The sequence below is a fragment of the Narcine bancroftii genome, chromosome 9, assembly GCF_036971445.1.
Source record: "Narcine bancroftii isolate sNarBan1 chromosome 9, sNarBan1.hap1, whole genome shotgun sequence".
Classification (NCBI taxonomy): domain Eukaryota; kingdom Metazoa; phylum Chordata; class Chondrichthyes; order Torpediniformes; family Narcinidae; genus Narcine; species Narcine bancroftii.
In genome coordinates, this window is record NC_091477.1 from 70988480 (window position 1) to 71009249 (window position 20770).

Consider the following 20770-nt stretch of genomic DNA (forward strand, 5'->3'; position numbering starts at 1 on the left):
GCTATTTGCCTTGGCGAGTCTGTTGTCTATCTCGTTGTCGATTCTTGCATCCGATGAAATGGTGCAGCTGAGATAGGTAAACTGGTTGACCGTTTTGAGTTTTGTGTGCCCGATGGAGATGTCGGGGGGCTGGTAGTCATGGTGGGGAGCTGGCTGATGGAGGACCTCAGTTTTCTTCAGGCTGACTTCTAGGCCAAACATTTTGGCAGTTTCCACAAAACAGGACATCAAGCGTTGAAGAGCTGGCTCTGAATGGGCAACTAAAGCGGCATCATCTGCAAAGAGTAGTTCACGGACAAGTTGCTCTTGTGTCTTGGTGTGAGGTTGCAGGTGCCTCAGATTGAAGAGACTGCCATCCGTGTGGTACCGGATGTAAACAGCGTCTTCATTGTTGAGGTCTTTCATGGCTTGTTTCAGCATCATGCTGAAGAAGATTGAAAAGAGGGTTGGTGCGAGAACGCAGCCTTGCTTCACGCCATTGTTAATGGAGAAGGGTTCAGAGAGCTCATTGCTGTATCTGACCCGACCTTGTAGGTTTTCATGCAGTTGGATAACCATGTTGAGGAACTTTGGGGGGTATCCGAGTCGCTCTAGTATTTGCCAAAGCCCTTTCCGACTCACGGTGTTGCAGGTTTTGGTGAGGTCAACGAAGAAAGAGCTCTATTGGTTGAGAAGAACAGAGAAGGTCGACTCCATTTTGTACTGAAGAATGAGTGAGCGTGTTCTTTTGATTGTGTGTATAACCATGTAACTTGTAGCTACCATTAGGTTAATGTAGAGCTTGGTACAAGGCAAGAGGGCAAACTACAATGTGGTAGTGAAGGACTTAATCCCATCCAATGTTGGCCTTCAACCCACGACAGATACAGGAGATCTGTGGTGATATGTTTCCTCCATTGTATATAGTTATTGTTGACTGCTGTACATATGGAGCTGGCCCGTCAACTGATGACTCATACCCTATGACTCCTCCCTCGAGGTCTTGGGCCATAAAGGTCGAGCCACCTCTCCCTTTCCTCCATTTTTATACCTGGATCCGGGCCAGCAAGGTATATTAAAGCCTATCATTCCCTCAGCCTAGTCTTGGTGGTTACTGATGATGGACTACAAGACCTTAGACCAGAACTGTGGGCCTCAGCTCTTAAGCAATGACATTAACACAATAGAAAATAAAAATTCCATCAGTAGACGATCAACGTCATATCAGTGATAGGAGTTACAGCAAGGAGGAAATCTCACTGGGATTCCAAGCTCCATTCCTCTCCCTTCCACCACTTGAATGAGGGAAGCAGACTCACCTTCGTCTGACAGCACAGTTTGCTACTGGATTGTAAAAGGGAAAGGCCCCATAATCAAAGTAACCCTTCAATATATTAAAATATTAGATCACTAAATGCCCAGCTGATGATGGTTATGGAGCTCTTTAACACCTCTGTGTGATGCACATGTGAGGTAAAAAGCAATGAGCAGGGAAGAAAATCCCTTTCATGAAGAGAGCTTTGTGGTATGACTAGATCGAAAGCCAAGTGAAGGCTGGGAGGGCCGATAGAACCCCGCAGTTGAGTGGGGGGGGGGGGGTCTTGCATGTCACACGCCATCATATGATAGGTGTTCCTCGTAGAGAAAAGTGATGATGTCAAACAGTTAACCCTGCCACTGGTGAGGGAGCATCTGAAAGGTCTTTGTGCCTTGGGGAGAGAAAGAATGATTGGTGTAGGGTGCAGGTGTGGAGATTCATCATGAGAACATCAGGGTAGGTGAGTGGTTGGGGTGGGTGATCAAGGTTCAGTGGACTTGGGAGTGTACAGTTGAGGCGGATGGAGTAAAAGGAACAGCTGGCTTGGTAGGGCACCACAGTCCTGGAGGCCTAACCAGGCTTTGTCTCTGTAGGGTTCTGGTTGGTACAATGATGCCAGGACAGCATGGTAGATCATTTCACACCATGTGGGTGGGCAGAGGTCTGGATTCACACTATTCTGCGTTACTTACCAGAACTAACACAACATCAAGTGTGTCAATAGCTAAGAAAGGATGGAGCCTTACCTTGGCTGCAGTCTGGTTTGTAGGTAGGTAAGCCTTGGACCGCTTGCCAAGAGAGTCATATATCTGGGTCATGATAGAGTCTCCAGTCTTTGAGTCCTTGCCAAGTGCCTTGGGTTCTGGAAGATCTCCCATGAACCTCAGGATAATATTCCACACGGCCAAGGAAGCCTGCAGAAAACAGTTGACACAGTTGTAATGTCACCTATCCAGCTCACCCAAAACCTCCACAGCTAGCAACTGACTTTAAACAATAGGATTTGCATTAGAACAGCATGCTCCAAGATAGAACTTGAATACTTTCATGTGATTATCAGTAGACCATTAAGAGATTTCCACCCCAACTCCAACCCTCAATGAACATATGTCTGGGGTAACTCAGTGGCACAGAACATGGAACCACTGCCTCACAGCTTCAAAGACCCTTGTTCAATCCCAACTTCCGGTACTGTCTACACCGAGTTTACACATTCTCCCTGCGAACCCATGGGTTTCCTCCGGGTGCTCTGGTTTCCTCACACATCCTAAAGACACGGGGGTTGGTAGGTTAATTGGTCGCTGTATGTTTGTCCCTATTGTGAGGGAGAAGGATAGAGTCTTGGTTGGGGCGGGGGGAGAGTGGGGCGTAGATGGGTATGTGGGGAAAATAAAATGGGATTAGTGTAGGATGAGTGCAAATGGGTGATTGATAGTCATCAAGGACTCATGGGCCGAAGGGCCTGTTCTGGACTGTATCTTTCAAAGACGCCCATCCAATCTCCTCTCACTGTATCTCCCAATATCTCCCAATCTAAACATTTCCTTTATCTTTCTTCATTTAAAATTAAAGGTGGGATGGATTTTGGGATGTCAACGAGCTGTATCATTTTCTCCTAATGTTTCTTCCAGACGGGTGGAGCTCACCTACCAGAACATCGATCCAGTCCTCATGGAAGAGCAGAGGGTGTCGGAGAGGCCGTCGGATGTGGGTTGGTGTTGCCGACCCCTGGAAGTAGGTGGCAGCATATTTTGGGAAGGTGTACTGGGAAAGGTCATCTTCATCATTGGAGTCCGAGGAAAGGGAGATGTCATCCAAATCAAACTCTTCCAACTTCTGCTGGTTTACCTCCAGGTCCTGTGAAGGACAGACATAACCCAGTGTGAGTAGGTCAAAGAGATAATGATGATACAGACCCGACTAGTGCCCTTTAGGCAGATCCCAGTGTTACAGGGTGGGATCATAAAACATTACAGCACAGTACAGGCCCTTCGGCCCACGATGTTGTGTGCCTTATATTGACCTCAACAATTTAAACCTTCCTTACCTCATACCCATATCTCTCTATTTTGTTCTGCATCTATGTGCCTGAGTCTTTTAAATGTCTATATTGTACCAGCCTCCACAACCACATCAGGCAATGCATTGCAGACACACACTACTCTGTGTAAAAAAATTTACCCCTGATATGTCCCCTAAACGTTCCTCCCCTCCTCTGCTGTTTGCTACTGTCACCCTGTGAAAAATGCGCTGGCTGTCCACTTTATCTATGCCTCTAATATTCTGGTAGACCACCATTAAGTTGCCTCTCATCCTATTTCACTTCAAAGAGAAAAGCCCCAGTTCGGTTAACCTATCCTCATAAGACATGTTCTCCAAGCGAGGCAGCATCCTGACAAATCTACTCTGCACCGTCTCCAAAACTTCCACATCCTTCCTGTAATGATGCGACCAGAATGGAACTAAGTGTTAATGAGAGTTCAAGTTTGTTATCATCTGATTGAACAACCCATAGAAACAGTGTTCTCTGGTCCTTGTTGCAAAAACTTGCAAATATACATACAGACATAACACACATAAATTCAAAAGATACATATGCAGTATACATGTATAAAAATATTGCTAAATAAATTGTAGAGTAGATGTTTTCAAACTTTTTCTTTCCACTCACATACCACCTTAAGTAATCCATATGCCAGAGGTGCTCTGTGATGAGAAAGGGATTGCTTAAGGTGGTATGTGAGTGGAAAGAAAAAGTTTGAAAACCACCTATTTGACTCGTTATGTGCACGGTTTCATAACTCCAAAGGAAATGGGCCAATGACAATTTTTCTCAAGCAAAATATTTCTGTAACAATTGGGTCTAGAACAGTGATTCTCAACCTTCCCTTCCCACTCACACACCACCTGAAGTAATCCTTTACTAATCACAAGAGTCACTATGGCATAGGGATTATTTAAAGTGAAATGTGAGTGGAAAGAAAAAGTTTGAAAACCACTCCTCTATAGCAAATGTACCACACTGTAATGTTGCCAGCCAGGACACTCTCAATTGAGCTCCTGTAAAAAGGTGCAAGATGGTGGCCTTGCCCATCTCAGTCTTCTTAGGAAGTGCAGTCACTGTTACATATTCCTAAAAAGTGAAATGTTGAGTGTCCATAATAGGTCACTTGTTAAGTAAACTCCAGTGCTCTCCACTACAGAGTTGTTGGGAGTAGTGGAGGGTGGTCATTCCTGGTCCTCCTGAAGTTCATGATCACCTCCTTCATCTTGTCCACATTGAGACTCCGGTTGTTACTCTCGCACCAACTCACAAGATTTTCCACTTCTTTTCTGTAGTGAGACTTATCATTGTTGCTGATGAGGCCAACTACTGTCGTGTCATCTGGCAACCTGATGACTCTTTTGGAGCTGGATCTGGCATTGCAGTAGTGGGTTAGTAGCGTGACAGGGTGGGCTGCGCACATAGCCCTGAGGTGCATCAGTGCTCAGCGTGATGGTGCTTGATGTTCTGCTGCTGACCCAAATAGACTGTGGACATTCCATTAGGAAGTCCAGGATCCAGTTACAGAGGCGAGTGGAGTCCCAGCAAGGATAGCTTAAATGCCGAGCTGAAGCCAATGAACAACAGACTGAGGAATTCTCTGAAAAGTTATATTCTTCTGAATCATTATATGATGAAGAGACTATAGATGACTACCTGTCACATCTGTCATTACTGAGTTTAACCCAAGAAGGTAAAGATGAATTAGATAGTCTTTTTATTGATCAGGAGGTATTTGATGCCCTTTCGAACTGACAAAATAATAAATCTCTGGGTGAAGATGGGTTCCCAGTTGATTTTATAGAGTTTAAGGATTTATTGGTTCAGTAAGAATGCCGCTTTAGTTGCCCATTCAGAGCCAGCTCTTCAGCGCTTGACGTCCTGCTTTGCGGAAACTGCCAAAATGTTTGGCCTGGAAGTCAGCCTGAAGAAAACTGAGGTCCTCCATCAGCCAGCTCCCCACCATGACTACCAGCCCCCCCACATCTCCATCGGGCACACAAAACTCAAAACGGTCAACCAGTTTACCTATCTCGGCTGCACCATTTCATCAGATGCAAGGATCGACAATGAGATAGACAACAGACTCGCCAAGGCAAATAGCGCCTTTGGAAGACTACACAAAAGAGTCTGGAAAAACAACCAACTGAAAAACCTCACAAAGATAAGCGTATACAGAGCCGTTGTCATACCTACACTCCTGTTCGGCTCCGAATCATGGGTCCTCTACCGGCACCACCTACGGCTCCTAGAACGCTTCCACCAGCGTTGTCTCCGCTCCATCCTCAACATCCATTGGAGCGCTTACACCCCTAACGTCGAAGTACTCGAGATGGCAGAGGTCGACAGCATCGAGTCCACGCTGCTGAAGATCCGGCTGCGCTGGATGGGTCACGTCTCCAGAATGGAGGGCCATCGCCTTCCCAAGATCGTGTTATATGGCGAGCTCTCCACTGGCCACCGTGACAGAGGTGCACCAAAGAAAAGGTACAAGGACTGCCTAAAGAAATCTCTTGGTGCCTGCCACATTGATCACTGCCAGTGGGCTGATAACGCCTCAAACCGTGCATCTTGGCGCCTCACAGTTTGGCGGGCAGCAACCTCCTTTGAAGAAGACCGCAGAGCCCACCTCACTGACAAAAGGCAAAGGAGGAAAAACCCAACACCCAACCCCAACCAACCAATTTTCCCTTGCAACCGCTGCAATCGTGTCTGCCTGTCCCGCATCGGACTTGTCAGCCACAAACGAGCCTGCAGCTGACGTGGACTTTTTACCCCCTCCATAAATCTTCGTCCTCGAAGCCAAGCCAAAGAAGAAAGAATAGAACAAGCCTTTAAACAACATTGTCTTCCAGAGATATTCTCCACGGCAATAATTACGGTTATTCCTAAAAAAGACAGAGTTGCATTAAAACTGACTTCTCATAGACCTGTATTTTTATTGAATGTAGATTATGATTGTAGCAAAAGTATTAGTGAATAGGATTAATGAATATCTTCCTGACTTAATAAATATGGACCAGACGGGTTTTGTTAAAAAGACAAACTTTGGAAAATATAGTAAGGTTATTAAGTATAATTAATTTAGCGGAAAAAAGAACATGAACCTTATTATAGCTTTGGGTGCAGAAAAAGCTTTTGATAGGTTAGAATGGGACTTTATATTTAAGGTTTTGAGTAAATTTGGTTTTGGTGTAAATTTTATAAATTGGATTAAGGCCCTATATAGAAGTCCTAAACTTAAAGTGATAATAAATGGACAAGTACCTCAATCTTTCAATTTAATCAGATCTAGCAGACAGGGATGTCCTTTATCACCTGCTTTGTTTGTTCTAGCAACAGAGCTACATGCACAAAAGATTAGGGATGATCAACAACTAAGGGATTTGAGATAAATCAGATCCAGCATAAAATTTGTTTATTTGCTGATGATGTACTAGTCTATTTAACTCAGCCACAAACATCATTACCAAGGCTTTATCAATAATTGTTGGATGATGGAAAAATTTCAGGATGTAGGATAAATTGGGATAAAAGTGAGGTAATGGAATTAGTTAAAGGAGATAATTCACAATGTAGATAAGTAGTTTGTTTCAAATGGACTGACAAGATTAAATATTTAGGTATTGATGCTCATTTGATACTAATTTGAAAAAATTATATAAATTAAATTCCAATGTTTTAAAAAATAGAGGAAGATTTGAAGAGATGGGTCATTTTACCAATTACATTAATAGGGAGAGTTCATTGTATTTAGATTAATGTTTTTCCCACAAATTCAATATTTATTTCAAACTTTACCTATACATTTACCTCAAAAAAATGTTCAAGATTTAAATAAGCAGCTTAGGAATTTTCTTTGGAAAGGGAAAATGGTAAGAAAGTCATTAGAGAAATATAAACAAGGAGGGTTGCACCTTCCTCACTTTAAGCATTATTATAGAGTAGCTCAATCAAGGTTTTTAGTTTATATGTTTGTTAAATTCAGACCATCGTGGGTGGATATTGAGTTAAGTGAGATAGGAGAAGTTATGGCAGATGAATTTATTTATAAATGGGAACCTAAATCTAGTGTAATAGATAAGGAAGTTCCAATATTAAAACATTTGTTGAATATTTGGTATAAAGTTAAATTAGAAATTGATGGTAATATTCTTTCATTCAAAACACCATTAATTAATTCCCTATTAATTTTTTCAAAAGACAATCCTTTTTTTAAATACATGATATTATAAGGGAATTTCTAAATTGGGAGATTGTTATAATAATAAAAGATTGATGTCCTTTGATCAGTTAATGATTAAATATGATATGCCTCATAATACATTATTTTGTTATTTTCAATTGAAGGCTTATTTAGGAGAGAAATTAGGACCAGAAATGATTTTAAAAGATCTTTCAAATTTGGAAAAGATTATGGTTGATGGAATGATTAAAAAGTTTATTTTAAGTGCATATTTCAAGATCAGATAAGAAAGTAGACTTGTTTAATTCAAAAGAAAAATGGAAATGAGACTTAGATATGATTATAGAACAAGAAGATTGGCAAATTTTGTGTAAAGAAGTTATGACAAATACTATTAATGTTAGAAATAGATGGCTCCACTATAATTTTTTACCTCAATTGCATATTAATCCTCAGAAATTAAATAGATGGAGAATGAATTCATCGGATCAATGTTTAAGATTTGGAATAAAAATTGGTATTTGTCTTCATTCTACGTGGTCTTGTACAAAGGTTAATCCTTTCTGGGTTTCTATGAGCACATTTTTAAAATGGATAACGGGGATGGATTTTCCTTTAAATCCTGAATTATTTTTGTTATGGAATTTTGAAAGTGTCAGTCCTAAATAGTCACTGTTAGATCCCCTATTGAAATTTGTTAAATTAGCAAGGAAACGTATGGCTGTAACATGAAAATCTGATGTTTTATTAACATTAGAGAGGTGACATGCTGGGATTCAAAGTTGTATTCCATTAGAAAAAAATTAAGTATAATTTGAGGAATAAACATTCTTTATTTTTCCAAATTTGGGGCCTGCATGCTCGATTTATTAAATTAAAATTATAAAATGTATTTTTATTTTTCATGCTCAGTGAAGTTTTCCCTGAAGAAATAATAGAATAATGTTATGATGTCTTTGAGAACTCTGGGTGTCAACTGATGCAATCCAAATTAATTAATTGTAATTATTTTAGTTTTGGTATTATAGTAGTTTTAGGGAGGAGGATGGGAGGGATTTAGCTTTAGTTTTTAGTCTTAGTTTTTTTATATATAGTTTCAACATATATTTGTTAACATTCTATTGTGTAATTGGGTATATTATTTTCAATTATTTAATCTTATATATGTTGATTAAATAAAATATTCAACAGACTGCTGAATGAGGCATCATTCTACAGGTGGGTCACGACAGAGTAAAGGGATAAGGCCATAGCATCGTCTGTGGAACGGTTCTATCTGTAGGTGAATTGAAATGGGTCCAGTGTCTCTGGGAGGTGTGTTTTGATGAGTTCCATCATCAGATGCTTGAGGCATTTCATCATGGTGGAGGTCGGTGTCACCGTGAGGTAGTCATTGAGGCCTGCTACTTTCACCCTCTTTGGATCCGGGATGATGGTGGCAGTGACGTTGAAGATGTCTATATGGACCTCCATCAGTTGGTCCACGCTGTCCTTCAGTACCCGACCAGGCATGTTGTCTGGTCCCGCTGCCCTGTGTGGGTTCACCATGGATAGGGTTCTCCTCACCTCAGCTGCAGCCATGCAGGGGGCTCATTTTTCATGGGGATAATACAAAGCTTTCTTCGGTGTTAGCCTGTTCTTTTCATTGAACCACGCGTAGATGTTCAGTCTGTCCGCAAGGGAGGTGTCATTGTTTTTGACTCGCAAAGTTGACTTATGATCCGTTATAGTGTTGACCCCTTGCCACATGCGCCTCGGCTCGTTGGTGTCGCACTGGCTGTGGATCTGTGCATACCCACACTTTGCCTTCCCGATTGTATGGGAGAGTTCAGCTCTGGCTGGTCTTAGTGCCATTTAGTCTCCTGTCCTGAAGGCAGAATCATGAGCTCCAAGAAGAGAAAACCATCATGTATGTAATCAATTTGTTCTTTTTGATGTCTGCATTATTACAATTAGAGTTACTCAATGTGCGGAATATTAAATAAAATATTTTTTTAAAAATGAGTTCCAAGAAGGGCCCAGACCTCTGCATCCAGCAGTGGTTTCTGGTTAGCCCTGGTGGTGAAGTAGTTGATCTTGGTGACATCCTCGACGCCCTTGCTGATGTAGCCAGTCACTGAGCTCATGTACACATTATGTTTACATGACCGTTGTAGGTGGTTGCTTCCCTGAAACAGCTCCAGTCCATGGTCTCAAGTCTCAAAGCAGTACTGTAATGCCTCCCACCAACACCGCACCTCAGGATTTTTCCACTGAGCTTAGGTGGGACAAGAACTAGAGGACATAGGTAAAGAGTGAAAGGGAACACTGGGGGAACCTTCAGAGAGTGGTGGGAGTGTGGAATGAGCTGCCAGCTGCAATGGTGAATGTGTGCTGGCACAAGAAAAGTTTGGACAGGTATATAGATGAGAGGGGTATGGAAGGCTATAAACCAGCTATAGGCTATTGGGACTGGGCAGAATAGTAGTTTGGCACAGACTAGATGGGCTGAAAAGTCTTTTTCTGCACTGTGTGTTCTATGGATAGAGGACTGGTTAATTGATAGAAGGCAGAGAATTGGAATAAATGGATATTTCTATGATTGCCAATCAGTGGTTGGTGCTGGGCCTTGAACTGTTCATGATATATATATATATAAACAATCTGGAAAGAGAGTAGCATATACAAGTTTGCTGATGACACTAAATTGAGTGGAAAAGTAAAATGTGCAGAGGATGCGGTGAGTGTGTGGAGTGGGCAAGGGTTTGGCCAATGGAGTACAATTTTAGTAAATATGAGGTCATCTATTTTGGAAGAAAAAATAGAAGATCAGATTATTTAAGTTATGAAAGATTGTAGCATGCTGTTGTGCAGATGGACATGGGGGTATTTGGGCATGAATCACACAAGGATGGTTTACAGCTGCAGCAGGCAATCAAGAAGACAGACTGGATGCCGGCCTTCATCGCTGGAGGGATTGAATTTAAGAGCGGGGGGGGGGTTCTGCTGCAACTGTACAAGGTCCTGGTGGGGCCACACCTGGGGAACGGTGCACAGTTCTGGTCTCCTTGCTTGAGAAAGGGTAGACTGGCTTTGGAGGTCATGCAGGGTAGGTTAATCAGGTGGGTTCCTGAGCTGAGGGATGAGCTTTTGAGGAGGGATTGTGTAGCCTGAGACTATCCTCATTGGAGTTTAGAAAGATGAGGGGGGATCTAGTGGAGATGTGCAAAATTATGAGAAGATTAAAGAGAGAAAGTCAGGAAAGTTGTTTCCACTGGTAGAATAGATTCAGGGTGGAGATAAAGAAGAACTTTTTTTTTCCCCAGAGAGAATTCTCTGCCCAAGGAAGCAAAAGAGACTTCCTCATTAAATATATATAAGACACAGATAGGTTTTTGTATAGTTGGGGAATTAAAGGTTCTGGTTCAGGTAGGTCAAACCAAGTCCACGGCCAGATCAGCCATGATCTTATTGAATGGTGGATCTGGCTCAATAGCCCTCGATCCAGTTTTACAAGAGAACTGTGAACGTGAGGGAGGACAAACCCTGAGGTGACCCTTCATCCTGGGTCAAGCCTATGTTCAGTTGCACAGTACAAAGCAATTCACAGGCTAGGGTCGCCAAGATCCCAGGGCCATTGTCAGACCCCAAGGATTGTGAAACCAACCAACTGTTGCCCTATACCCCAATCTTTGGGAAGTCCTGGGAATGAGCAAAATGGAAAAGTTACCTCAAACTCCTGGGGACCTTCTTTCTCTTGGCTTGTCAGCACACTTGGCAGAAAGTTGAAGATATGGTCCACCATTTCCAGATCAGCTGTTGCTTCTTGCTGCTGCACCCTCAAGTACTCCTCTCTCTTCTTCCTCTCATTCATCATGTCCTGCTTGGACATCCTTGACTGTGGAGAGTGCAAGAGCATTGCTTAGAAACAGAGCTGATGGGTGAATAAAATGGGATGTCGTCAGTCAGGGAACACAAGGGGATCTAATAGGGGTTTGTTTCCTGGGAGACATTTTTTTCCCCCGTCGTTCAGGATCTGGGACATCTTCCATGAATGTTCCATGAACAAAGGTGTCCGGGAGCATATTTTCATTTTAATTTAGAGATACAGCACGGTGACAGGCCCACGAACTTAATTACACCCATGTGGCCAATTAATCTATTAATACCGTCCATCTTTGGAATGTGGCAGGAAACTAGAACACCCAGGGAAATCCCACACAGTTATGGAGAGAGCGAACAAAATCCTTACAGACAGCACTGGATTCAACTCCAGGTCACTGGTGCTGTACCAGTGTTGCACTAACTGAACCGTGATGCTCATGTTGCCAGATGCCCAACTCTGAGCATTTTGACTGTCCCAGGTTTTTTCAATTTTTAAAGAATCATTTAAAATTAATCAATGTAGGGTTAAGGGTAAAAAGGTACAAAATGTTAAAATGTAAAAGTCATTTTAAAAACAGTTGCATAAATTAAAGCATTGCTATTAATTTAAAAGAAGAATTAAAAGCAGGCCCCTTAATCGGGGAAGCAAGAAGAAATCTGGAGTAATGAGCACTCTTTGGTAGGAACTCAGCAGATCGAGCAGTATCAGTGAGAAAACACGTCCACCATTCTTTTTCTCCCACTGATGCGGCTAGAACCACTGAGTTCCTCCTGCAAATTTTTTTGTCGCTGGAGGAACAGCTCGACCAGTTGCTCTTTCAGAATTTTGTTTCGAGTCCCTACACCGTTCAATTTAGTCTGGCCACCCCAGGGGAGCATAATACCTTCAACTTTTTGACTGAATTTCAGTGGTAAGGGCCAATGGTGTGAGAGGAGGTCACCTACCCCTGTGTCTCACATCAGCACCTCCTGTCTTCTGGAAATCTGACCCGTGAAGAGAACCTTGCCGACATTTCCCTTCCAGAACACTATCAAAGGAACAGTCTATTTCACGCTGAAGATAGGAGCATGCCTGGATTTTATTTTTTTCAGATCAACGGACTGAAACAATGGGAACTATGAGCAGGAGTAGGCCATTCAGCCCCTCAATCCTTCCCCTCCATCAATACAATGCTGTCTCTCAATACCACATTTCCGTGCTCTCCCTCTTTCAACTGAAAAATTCCAAAGATTCGCCCTCAATCTTCCAGATGAAATTTTTCCACATCTCAGTCCTAAATGGTTGTACAACTAAGATCCCCAAAACTGGATTTCTCATAATTGACAAACCTTTTTTTTAATTTGTTTATTCACCTTAGCTCAATGGCAGGGTTATTGCTTCCTACTTTCTATATTTCCTCATTCCTTGCTCTCGACACCTCATTCAGCTATTTGTAACACACCTCCCTCTCCATTTGTGTCACTGGAGCCCCTTTCACACTTGCATCCCACTAAATTGGCCATTCAGTGACCTGTGATAGGTTTGGCTTTTCACACTAGACAACTCCTAACTGGGACACTGAACGTTTTCACACTAGCAAGGAGCCATCCCCGAGGTTAGGACTGTTCCACCTTCTATTTGTGATGTCATCGTGATGGTGGACCTGCCTTAAATCCTGATCAATGTATTATGATCTTATATTTTAACAAAATTAATCATGTCTAATTATAACTAAATTAAGCTTTATGTACAGCACAGTATGAGCCCTTCAGCCCCTGTTGTTGTTGTTGTGCCGACCTATATAAACCTTTATAGGGGACCATGGGAAAGTGCAAGCAATAAATAGTAATAGCGGATAATTTTTAAATAGTGTGGGGAAGTTGGTAGCACTATTATGTACAACTTATAAATACCATGGGGAAAAAGCAATGGCGGACTTGTCCTCCCAGAATTCAATGTGGGAAAGGGCTGTATGCCCGGTTGCATACATGGAGAATTAATAGAGGGGTTTCTCTGCTGCATGGCATTCTGGGAAGTCAGGTCCGCCATTGCTTTTTTCCCTTGGTCTTTATTTTATAAATTATGCACTATAGCACCTCCTATTTTTCCACGCTGTTTAAAAATTGTTCACTATTGCTGTTTATTGCTATTTATTTCCTCTGTCTGTCTCTCTCTCTCCCACTGCGACTTTCCTGTGGCAATGTTTATACCTTCATTTTAATCTTTTCTTCCTACACTCATACAAAAACTTGGGTCATTTTAATCCCACAGTGCAATTACCCCTTTCACACTTGGCTGATTGCAACGTCGGTGTCTGCAGACACCGGGGATTGTACCAGGGTCGAGGCCGTCAATCCCCGGCATGAAATGATGTCATCTGACACCGGCATTGAGCTGATCTTGCTTTCACACTTGCCACTTTAAAGGCTGATTGGAGTTTGATTCCTGGGATCATTTGCAAGTGTGAAAGGGACTTCAGTCTCTCCTGACTCCACCTTATCACAAATCATCTCTGCGTTCTCTTCTCTCTCCGTTCTCTGCAGCTTAAAACTAGTTTGATTTCTAATTATTTGCAGCTATGATGAAGGATTATCTTCCCAAAATGTTAACTCTTCTATTTCCCTGCACAGATCCTGTGTGACCTTTGTGTTTCTGACGTTTTCTGGTTTAATTCCACAATGAAACTCTGGTTTGAGAAGTTTTTGTGGAAACATGAGGTTCCTGGGCATTCAGTCGTCTTGGTAAAGGGCCTAGTGTGGTTTGGACTAGGCATGTATCTATTGTAGGATTAAGGTCCAGCCCTGAGAAGGAGATGTTCAGGAGAGTATTGGTGTTGGCGAGGCAGAACATTGAGGCCACCCGTACCGACTTGTTCTCGTCATTCTCATGATTAGCCATTGTGATGCCCATCAACTTCACGCGCCGCTGCCTCCCTGCGACTTGGAGCTTCACCGCCTTAACCTGCAGAGTTTAGAGAGTGAGATAAGTTTCAGCCCAAACACGCCCTCACCCCTCCAAGTCCCCCTCAGTACCCAGTCTACCCCAGCCTGACAGAGACTCATGTCAGTTCCCCACAGTCACCCCACTCCAAACCACTCCCTGCTCCCCCCACGCACACACACCCCCTGCGAGTACACACACAAACCCTATGCGTGCACACACAGATGTGCACTTACCTCATGAATACATGCACAACTGTATATCCAGTTAGGTTACAGGTGCAGCAGGTTATTAAGAAGGCAAATGGAATGTTGGCCTTCATCGCTAGAGGAATTGAATTCAGGAGTAGAGAGGTAATGTTGCAACTGTATAAGGTACTGGTGAGACCGCACCTGGAGTACTGTGTCCAGTTCTGGTCTCCATATTTGAGGAAGGATATACTGACTTTGGAGACGGTCCAGAGGAGGTTTATTAGGTTGATCCCTGGGATGAAGGTGTTGACTTATGATGAAAGATTAAATCGTCTAGGATTGTATTCGCTCGAGTTCAGAAGAATGAGAGGAGATCTTATAGAAACATATAGGATTATGAAGGGTATGGATAGGATAGATGTAGGAAGGTTTTTTGAGCTGGCCGGGGAAACTAAAATGAGAGGACACAGTCTCAAGATTCGGGGGAGTAGATTTAGGACAGAGATGAGGAAAAATAGTTTTTCCCAGAGAGTAGTGAATGTTTGGAATTCTCTAACCAGGGAAGTAGTTGAGGCTGCCTCATTAAACATATTTAAAATTTGGTTAGATAAATTTTTACATGATAGAGGAATTAGGGGATATGGGGAGAAGGCAGGTAGGTGGAGTTAGGTCATAAATGAGATCAGCCATGATCGTATTGAATGGCGGAGCAGGCTCGATGGGCCATTTTTGGCCTACTCCTGTTCCTACTTCCTATGTTCCTATGTTCCTATCCATCTGAACACACATGCACACACACACCCCACGTATACACACACACAAGATCTCACATGTACACGCACACCCCACAACCTACCACACACACACATGCTCTGGTGCACTACGCTGACAAAATGTCTCTTGGTGAAAACACTTTCATTGATGTTAAAATTCCCACCCCCAGTCCATCCTTTTGCCAATAACTATCATTGTCAGCTGTTCTTTCTTGGAGTTGCTGTGTTGAATTGGTGACTGTGTTAGCCACCTGCAGCCGTACTTCCTCCTTGCCCTCAATGACTCTGTCTCTATCATTAACCACTCTCTGCACCTTCCTCCCTACCCCTGTTTCCATCACTTACCTCTCTCTTTTCTTTCCAATACTTCTTGCGAATCAGTAACCCCTTTGCGTAGGCCTGCACAGTAATCACAGCTTCCAGTCGCTTGCGGTGTTTTAACCGCGCAAGGTAACCTTGGCAACGTGCCTGGAACAGAATCAGCCTCCGACGAGTGTTTCGGTATTGTCTGCCCATTCTCAGTGCGTGATACAGGGCCTGTAATCTTCCAAATCCTTGCCTCATCTGGAGCAGAAGCCAGAAAATCAGGAAGAAATGAACGCGTCAAAGATTGCAACACACAAGACCTCGACCCTCCCTATTATCCGGTCTCAATCCCAGCCTAACCTGCCTAATTTTCCACAGCATTTTCACTCCCTGATAAAACCCACAGCCCCACGTGCTCCATTAATCCAGTCCCAATCTCTCCCCACCGCCACATTAACCCTAAACTAAACCTTTCTCTCTCCCAGTGTCAAGGCCAAAACCCTAATCTCACCTCAAAGACAACATCAACTGTAGAAGACATGAAGAAAATAGAAACAAGAGGAGGTCATTCATACCCTCAAGCTTGCTCTTCATCACCATGACTGATCTACCCCAATCCTCAACATCTCTTCTGTCCTCTGTGGTCCTCAGTTCCCCAATCTCTCAAAGAAATATCTCTCTTCAAATAAACTAAACTGCCCCCAAAGTCCAACTTTGATACCGAAGCCAGTGTCCACCATAAACTGCCCCATTCTCTTCCCAGAGCACAGAATCGGTTTCAGGCTGATCTCATACTTTCCCTCAAACTAACCCATCTGCCTCAAATGTTGTGCTAATTTTCCCTAACAACAAACCATGGCTCTCATCTGATCTTCTCTCTCTCTGCCAAAGCATTGGTTGCCTTACCCAAACCCCTTATAATGAGTTACACACAGAAGACTCTGGAATCTGGAGCAACAAACAATCTGCTGGAGGAACTCAGCAGGTCGAGCAGAATCAATGGCCTGAAACGTCAATGGCTCTTTTTCTCCCACTGCTGAGCTCCTCCAGCAGATTGATTCTTACCCTGTAATAAAACTTGCCCCAACCTCTCTGAAAAGCTCACTGCCAACTTTAAACTCTGGTTCTGATACTCCCAGGTGAAAGGGAACCCCTTCAGCACCCAGGTGGTACGTGAGGAGAGACTTACTATTTTGTATTTCTTGCGACACTGCTGTCCTCTCCAGTGGCTCTGGATCATCTGAGCTGCAGACTTCAGTCTCAGAAAGTTCTTCCTGTTGAAACAGAATAGGTCGTTCCATGCCTGGGCACTCATGCTTCAGCAAGAGGCAACCCTTAAATGTCTGATGACGATTCATGTTCTGCTGCATTAACTGGAAATGGTTGTGTGGGGTTGGCTTCCCTGGGAACTGTCCAGAGCCACCCAGTCTGGTGGTGGTGGTGAGGAGGGGGGATGGGGGAGATGTACAAACCTCCTCTGTCTGGTCAGAGATGGTAAATCTTGCATTGATCAGTAAAAGGGGCAGAGGATTGTCTCAAACACTCTTTACAGGAGGGAAGGAAGAATGTATTGTCCAGTGTCTGTCCATTCATCAGCCATTGCTGACCCAGTATCAGTCAACATGAATATGAGGCCGTTCCCGACCTCTGACCCCAAATACAATCCAGTCTCCAAACTCTGACCTGAACACTAACCAGACTCTGATTCCAACTGTTAACATCAGACTGTGGTGTGATATTTGAAGTTCAATTTAAACAGAATCCAGTGATTATCCTTTTGACTCTGAATAAAATCAAATGATTCAACCTCTGAAACTAAACACAATCCAATCACCTTAATTTTGAGACATGCAAAAGACTTCAGATGCTGGAATCTAAAATACCTTAATTTTGACACTAAGTTCTAACCTCAGTCTCTGAGCATGATCCAGATCTGATCTCTGACCCTAAATGATCCAGTTCCTAGATCCAGATCTGACTTCTGACCCGGAACACGATCCAATCCGACCTCTGATCCAGATCTGATCTCTGACTCTGAACACGATCCAGATCTGACCTCTGCCCTGAGCACGATCTAGATCCAACCCTTGACCCTCTACACAATCCAGACTCAACTTCAATCCTTGAACATGATCCTGACCTGACCTCTGATCCTGAACATAATCCAGATCCAACTTCTGGCCCTGAGCATGATCTAGATCCAACCTCTGGCCCTGAGAACAATTTAAATGAACTTCAAATATCACACCACAGTCTGATGTTAACAGTTGGAATTAGAGTCTGGTTAGTGTTCAGGTCAGAATTTGGAGACTGGATTGCATTTGGGGTCAGAGGTCGGGAATTGCCTCATATTCATGTTGACTGATACTGAGTCAGCAATGGCTGATGAACGGACAGACACTGGACAATGCATTCCTCCTTCCCTCTTGTAAAGAGTGTTTGAGACAATCCTTTGCCCCTTTTACTGACCAAGGCCAGATCTGACCTTTGACCCTGAAAATGATCCAGATCTAGCCTTTGACCCTGAGCACAGTCCAGGGATGCAAACTCTCAACACAGCCTGGATCTCTGGCAATGAACATAATCTGCTCTCTGTGCTCAACCTGGGGACTTTCATTAATTACAGTTTATAAACATCCAGATCAGTGCATACATTTAACGATACTACACAAATATATCTGTACTGAACGATAGGTTTTCTTATTGTGGTAATTGATTATGTGCTGTTCGACCCAGTGACAAAGCAACTGTTACTGAGCAGAAAATATTGAGGTGTTTATAAGGGTTTAAGTAAATGGAAGAGTGATTGTATTTGAGGATAATTCCAGGCAGGTGTATGATTAAGGGAACTCACCTGTCTTTGAAACCACGCATGACTTTCTGAATCATCAGGACATTTTCAATCAAGACTCTGTCTCGCTCGAACTCCAAGGTCAGGTGGTCGAACTCCTAGAAGGAAGGCAAGGCATATGGTGAGTGCAGAGCACAGGGAGTTCCAGGGCATGGGAGGTATTTAGCACACAGTGGGGTCCTCTTGCCTATCTTAAGGAATTCAAGAATTCTGGCAATCCGTGTGCACAGCTTGACCTGCCAGGCAAGTCTGATCATACTGCATTTCAAACTTTCTATGTTTGTATTCTCACTCTCCAATCATCCCTTTAACTCATCGACTAAAAGTTCTCTACCACTTATCCACCCGACACCCTGTCCTCACCTGGCCAGAGATATTCCCTTTGTCCTGTCTATCCCTTTTTATCCCTGCTTGCTCTCCAAGCGAACTTATTTTTTTCTCCTTCCTAATTGTGCTGAGGCTTTTGGACTTGACAATATTAATTCTGTTTCTCTCCCTCTCTACAGTTGATACCTGACTTATTGAGCATTTCCAGCAAATTTCTTTCTTTAATTCAGACCTGAAATGTTAAAACTGCTTTTCTCTCTCCACAGATGCTGAGCAGTTTCTGGGAAATGAATCATGTTACATCCCACACTCTGTTTTGCTGTCTGTTTTCAAGTTTCAATAATGGCTGTTGACTCCGGAGAACTTTTATGCTGTATGACACTCTCCTTTCTAACCACCCCTGAATCAATAAACCTATCTCTATTTTATACCTTTGGGATGTTTCACCTGCTGTTAATGATCTTAACTAAACACCAATGAAGATTTAAGTTCCTCCTTCGCATGAGCTAAGTTCACTGTCAATGCTGTGTGGGGACTTTAAATCATATTCAGTAAATTATATTCTATCTTAGTGTCTCTGACCAGACACCTTCAATACCGACTTCTCTAATTTTGCGATGACCCTGCCCTAAAGATGAGGTTTCACCAACAACCAGGCCATGAAATTCCATTGAAAAGTGGCTGGTAGCAACAACCTTTTCTGCAATTGGCCCAGGACCCGCTCTACAATCCGCCCACCCCCTACAGTTCCTGTTCCATTACTAAAGGAGGCAGGAGAGCAAAACTTGAACTTGAGACATTCCACACTGCATTCAAGGAGGGAAGGGGTTTCACGGGAGTCATTGTGGGATCAGAAGTAAGAGGGGTGGGTGGCTGCGATCACTGCTCAGAGTTCTCAGTTTTACAAATCTCCTTCCCTATTATATCAAGCCACCCGCCCACAGAGCTGTCAATTGGAACCAAAAGTTCAAAATACAGTAAACACAACTGGTCCTAGGATGGGTTAAAATTTATGAATTGGATCCAACATGTTTAACAGTGGAGCTAGTGGAAGCCCTGCCTCCCAATCTCGTGGAGTTTGCATGTTCTCCTTGTGATGACGCAAGGATTTCCCCGGAGTGCTACCGTTTCCTCCCGCGTCCCAATCGCGTGTGGGTCAGTAGGTTCACTGGCTGCAGTGGCTTGCCTCTAGTGCATAGAATCTGAGGGGAGCTGATGGGACTGCGGGGAGAATAAAAACCGTAGGTTTGGTATAAATGGGAGGTTGATGGTTAGCATGGACTTTATGGGCTGAACAGCCTGTTTCTTTCCAGGACTCTGCTGAGGTACACTACACCCCAGCAGGGCTGAGCAGACAGAACAATGAACTCCAGGTGCTGGGATATGGAAATATCATGAAGGCTTCCTTCTCTTAGGGATGGGGGAGAACAGAAGATCTGACCAAGAGGAGGCTCGACCCAGCTGCTGTTACTGGCCTGAAAGCCCTCCAGCTATGCACAACCTTAAGGAAGATCTTTGTTCTCCCAATCTGCCAATCTCCATCGACTCCAATTACTGACTCAGCGATCTTCCTGCAGAACAGATGGTTGTGGTCCTGAAATAATAGAAAAGTGTATGGCATTACTAATGGGGAAACGGAGTGCAACTATATGGCAATGAGAAATTCAATACACAGCTTGGCTTGCACCAATATAATGGGAAGAGGACAAGGAGAGTCAGTGAATTACACTTGTTATTGCCTTCTAAGTCTTGGTGGGAACTGACCCTTTGATAGGACACTCACTATCCCTCCAGCTCTTGGTGTTGCATTATCTGATAAGATAACCTTTATTGTCATTGCACAAGTCCAATGAAACTGAGGACAGGGCACACATACATCAAACAAATAAAATATAAAAACCACAACACAACAAAACAATATCTGCTGGCATTCAGTTCATGGGTCGCTCTGGGGTAAAAACTGCTTTCAAGTCTCTTTGACCATAATTTAATGGTCCTGAAATGTCTACTG

General features: G+C 43.2%; 1 protein-coding gene across 1 annotated transcript in view; it reads right to left on the bottom strand.

Moving 5' to 3' along the window:
* The window catches only part of LOC138742261 (unconventional myosin-VIIa-like), a 187835-nt gene that overhangs the window by 87191 nt on the left and 79874 nt on the right, over positions 1-20770 (bottom strand). Inside the window, exons 17-24 of the mRNA XM_069896399.1 lie at positions 20261-20353; positions 18436-18530; positions 16771-16855; positions 15621-15839; positions 14237-14332; positions 11237-11404; positions 2948-3154; positions 2044-2211 (exon numbers count right to left, since the gene is read on the bottom strand). Of these exons, the coding sequence (XP_069752500.1) occupies positions 2044-2211; positions 2948-3154; positions 11237-11404; positions 14237-14332; positions 15621-15839; positions 16771-16855; positions 18436-18530; positions 20261-20353 (1131 nt within the window). The remainder of the gene's footprint in view (positions 1-2043; positions 2212-2947; positions 3155-11236; positions 11405-14236; positions 14333-15620; positions 15840-16770; positions 16856-18435; positions 18531-20260; positions 20354-20770) is intronic.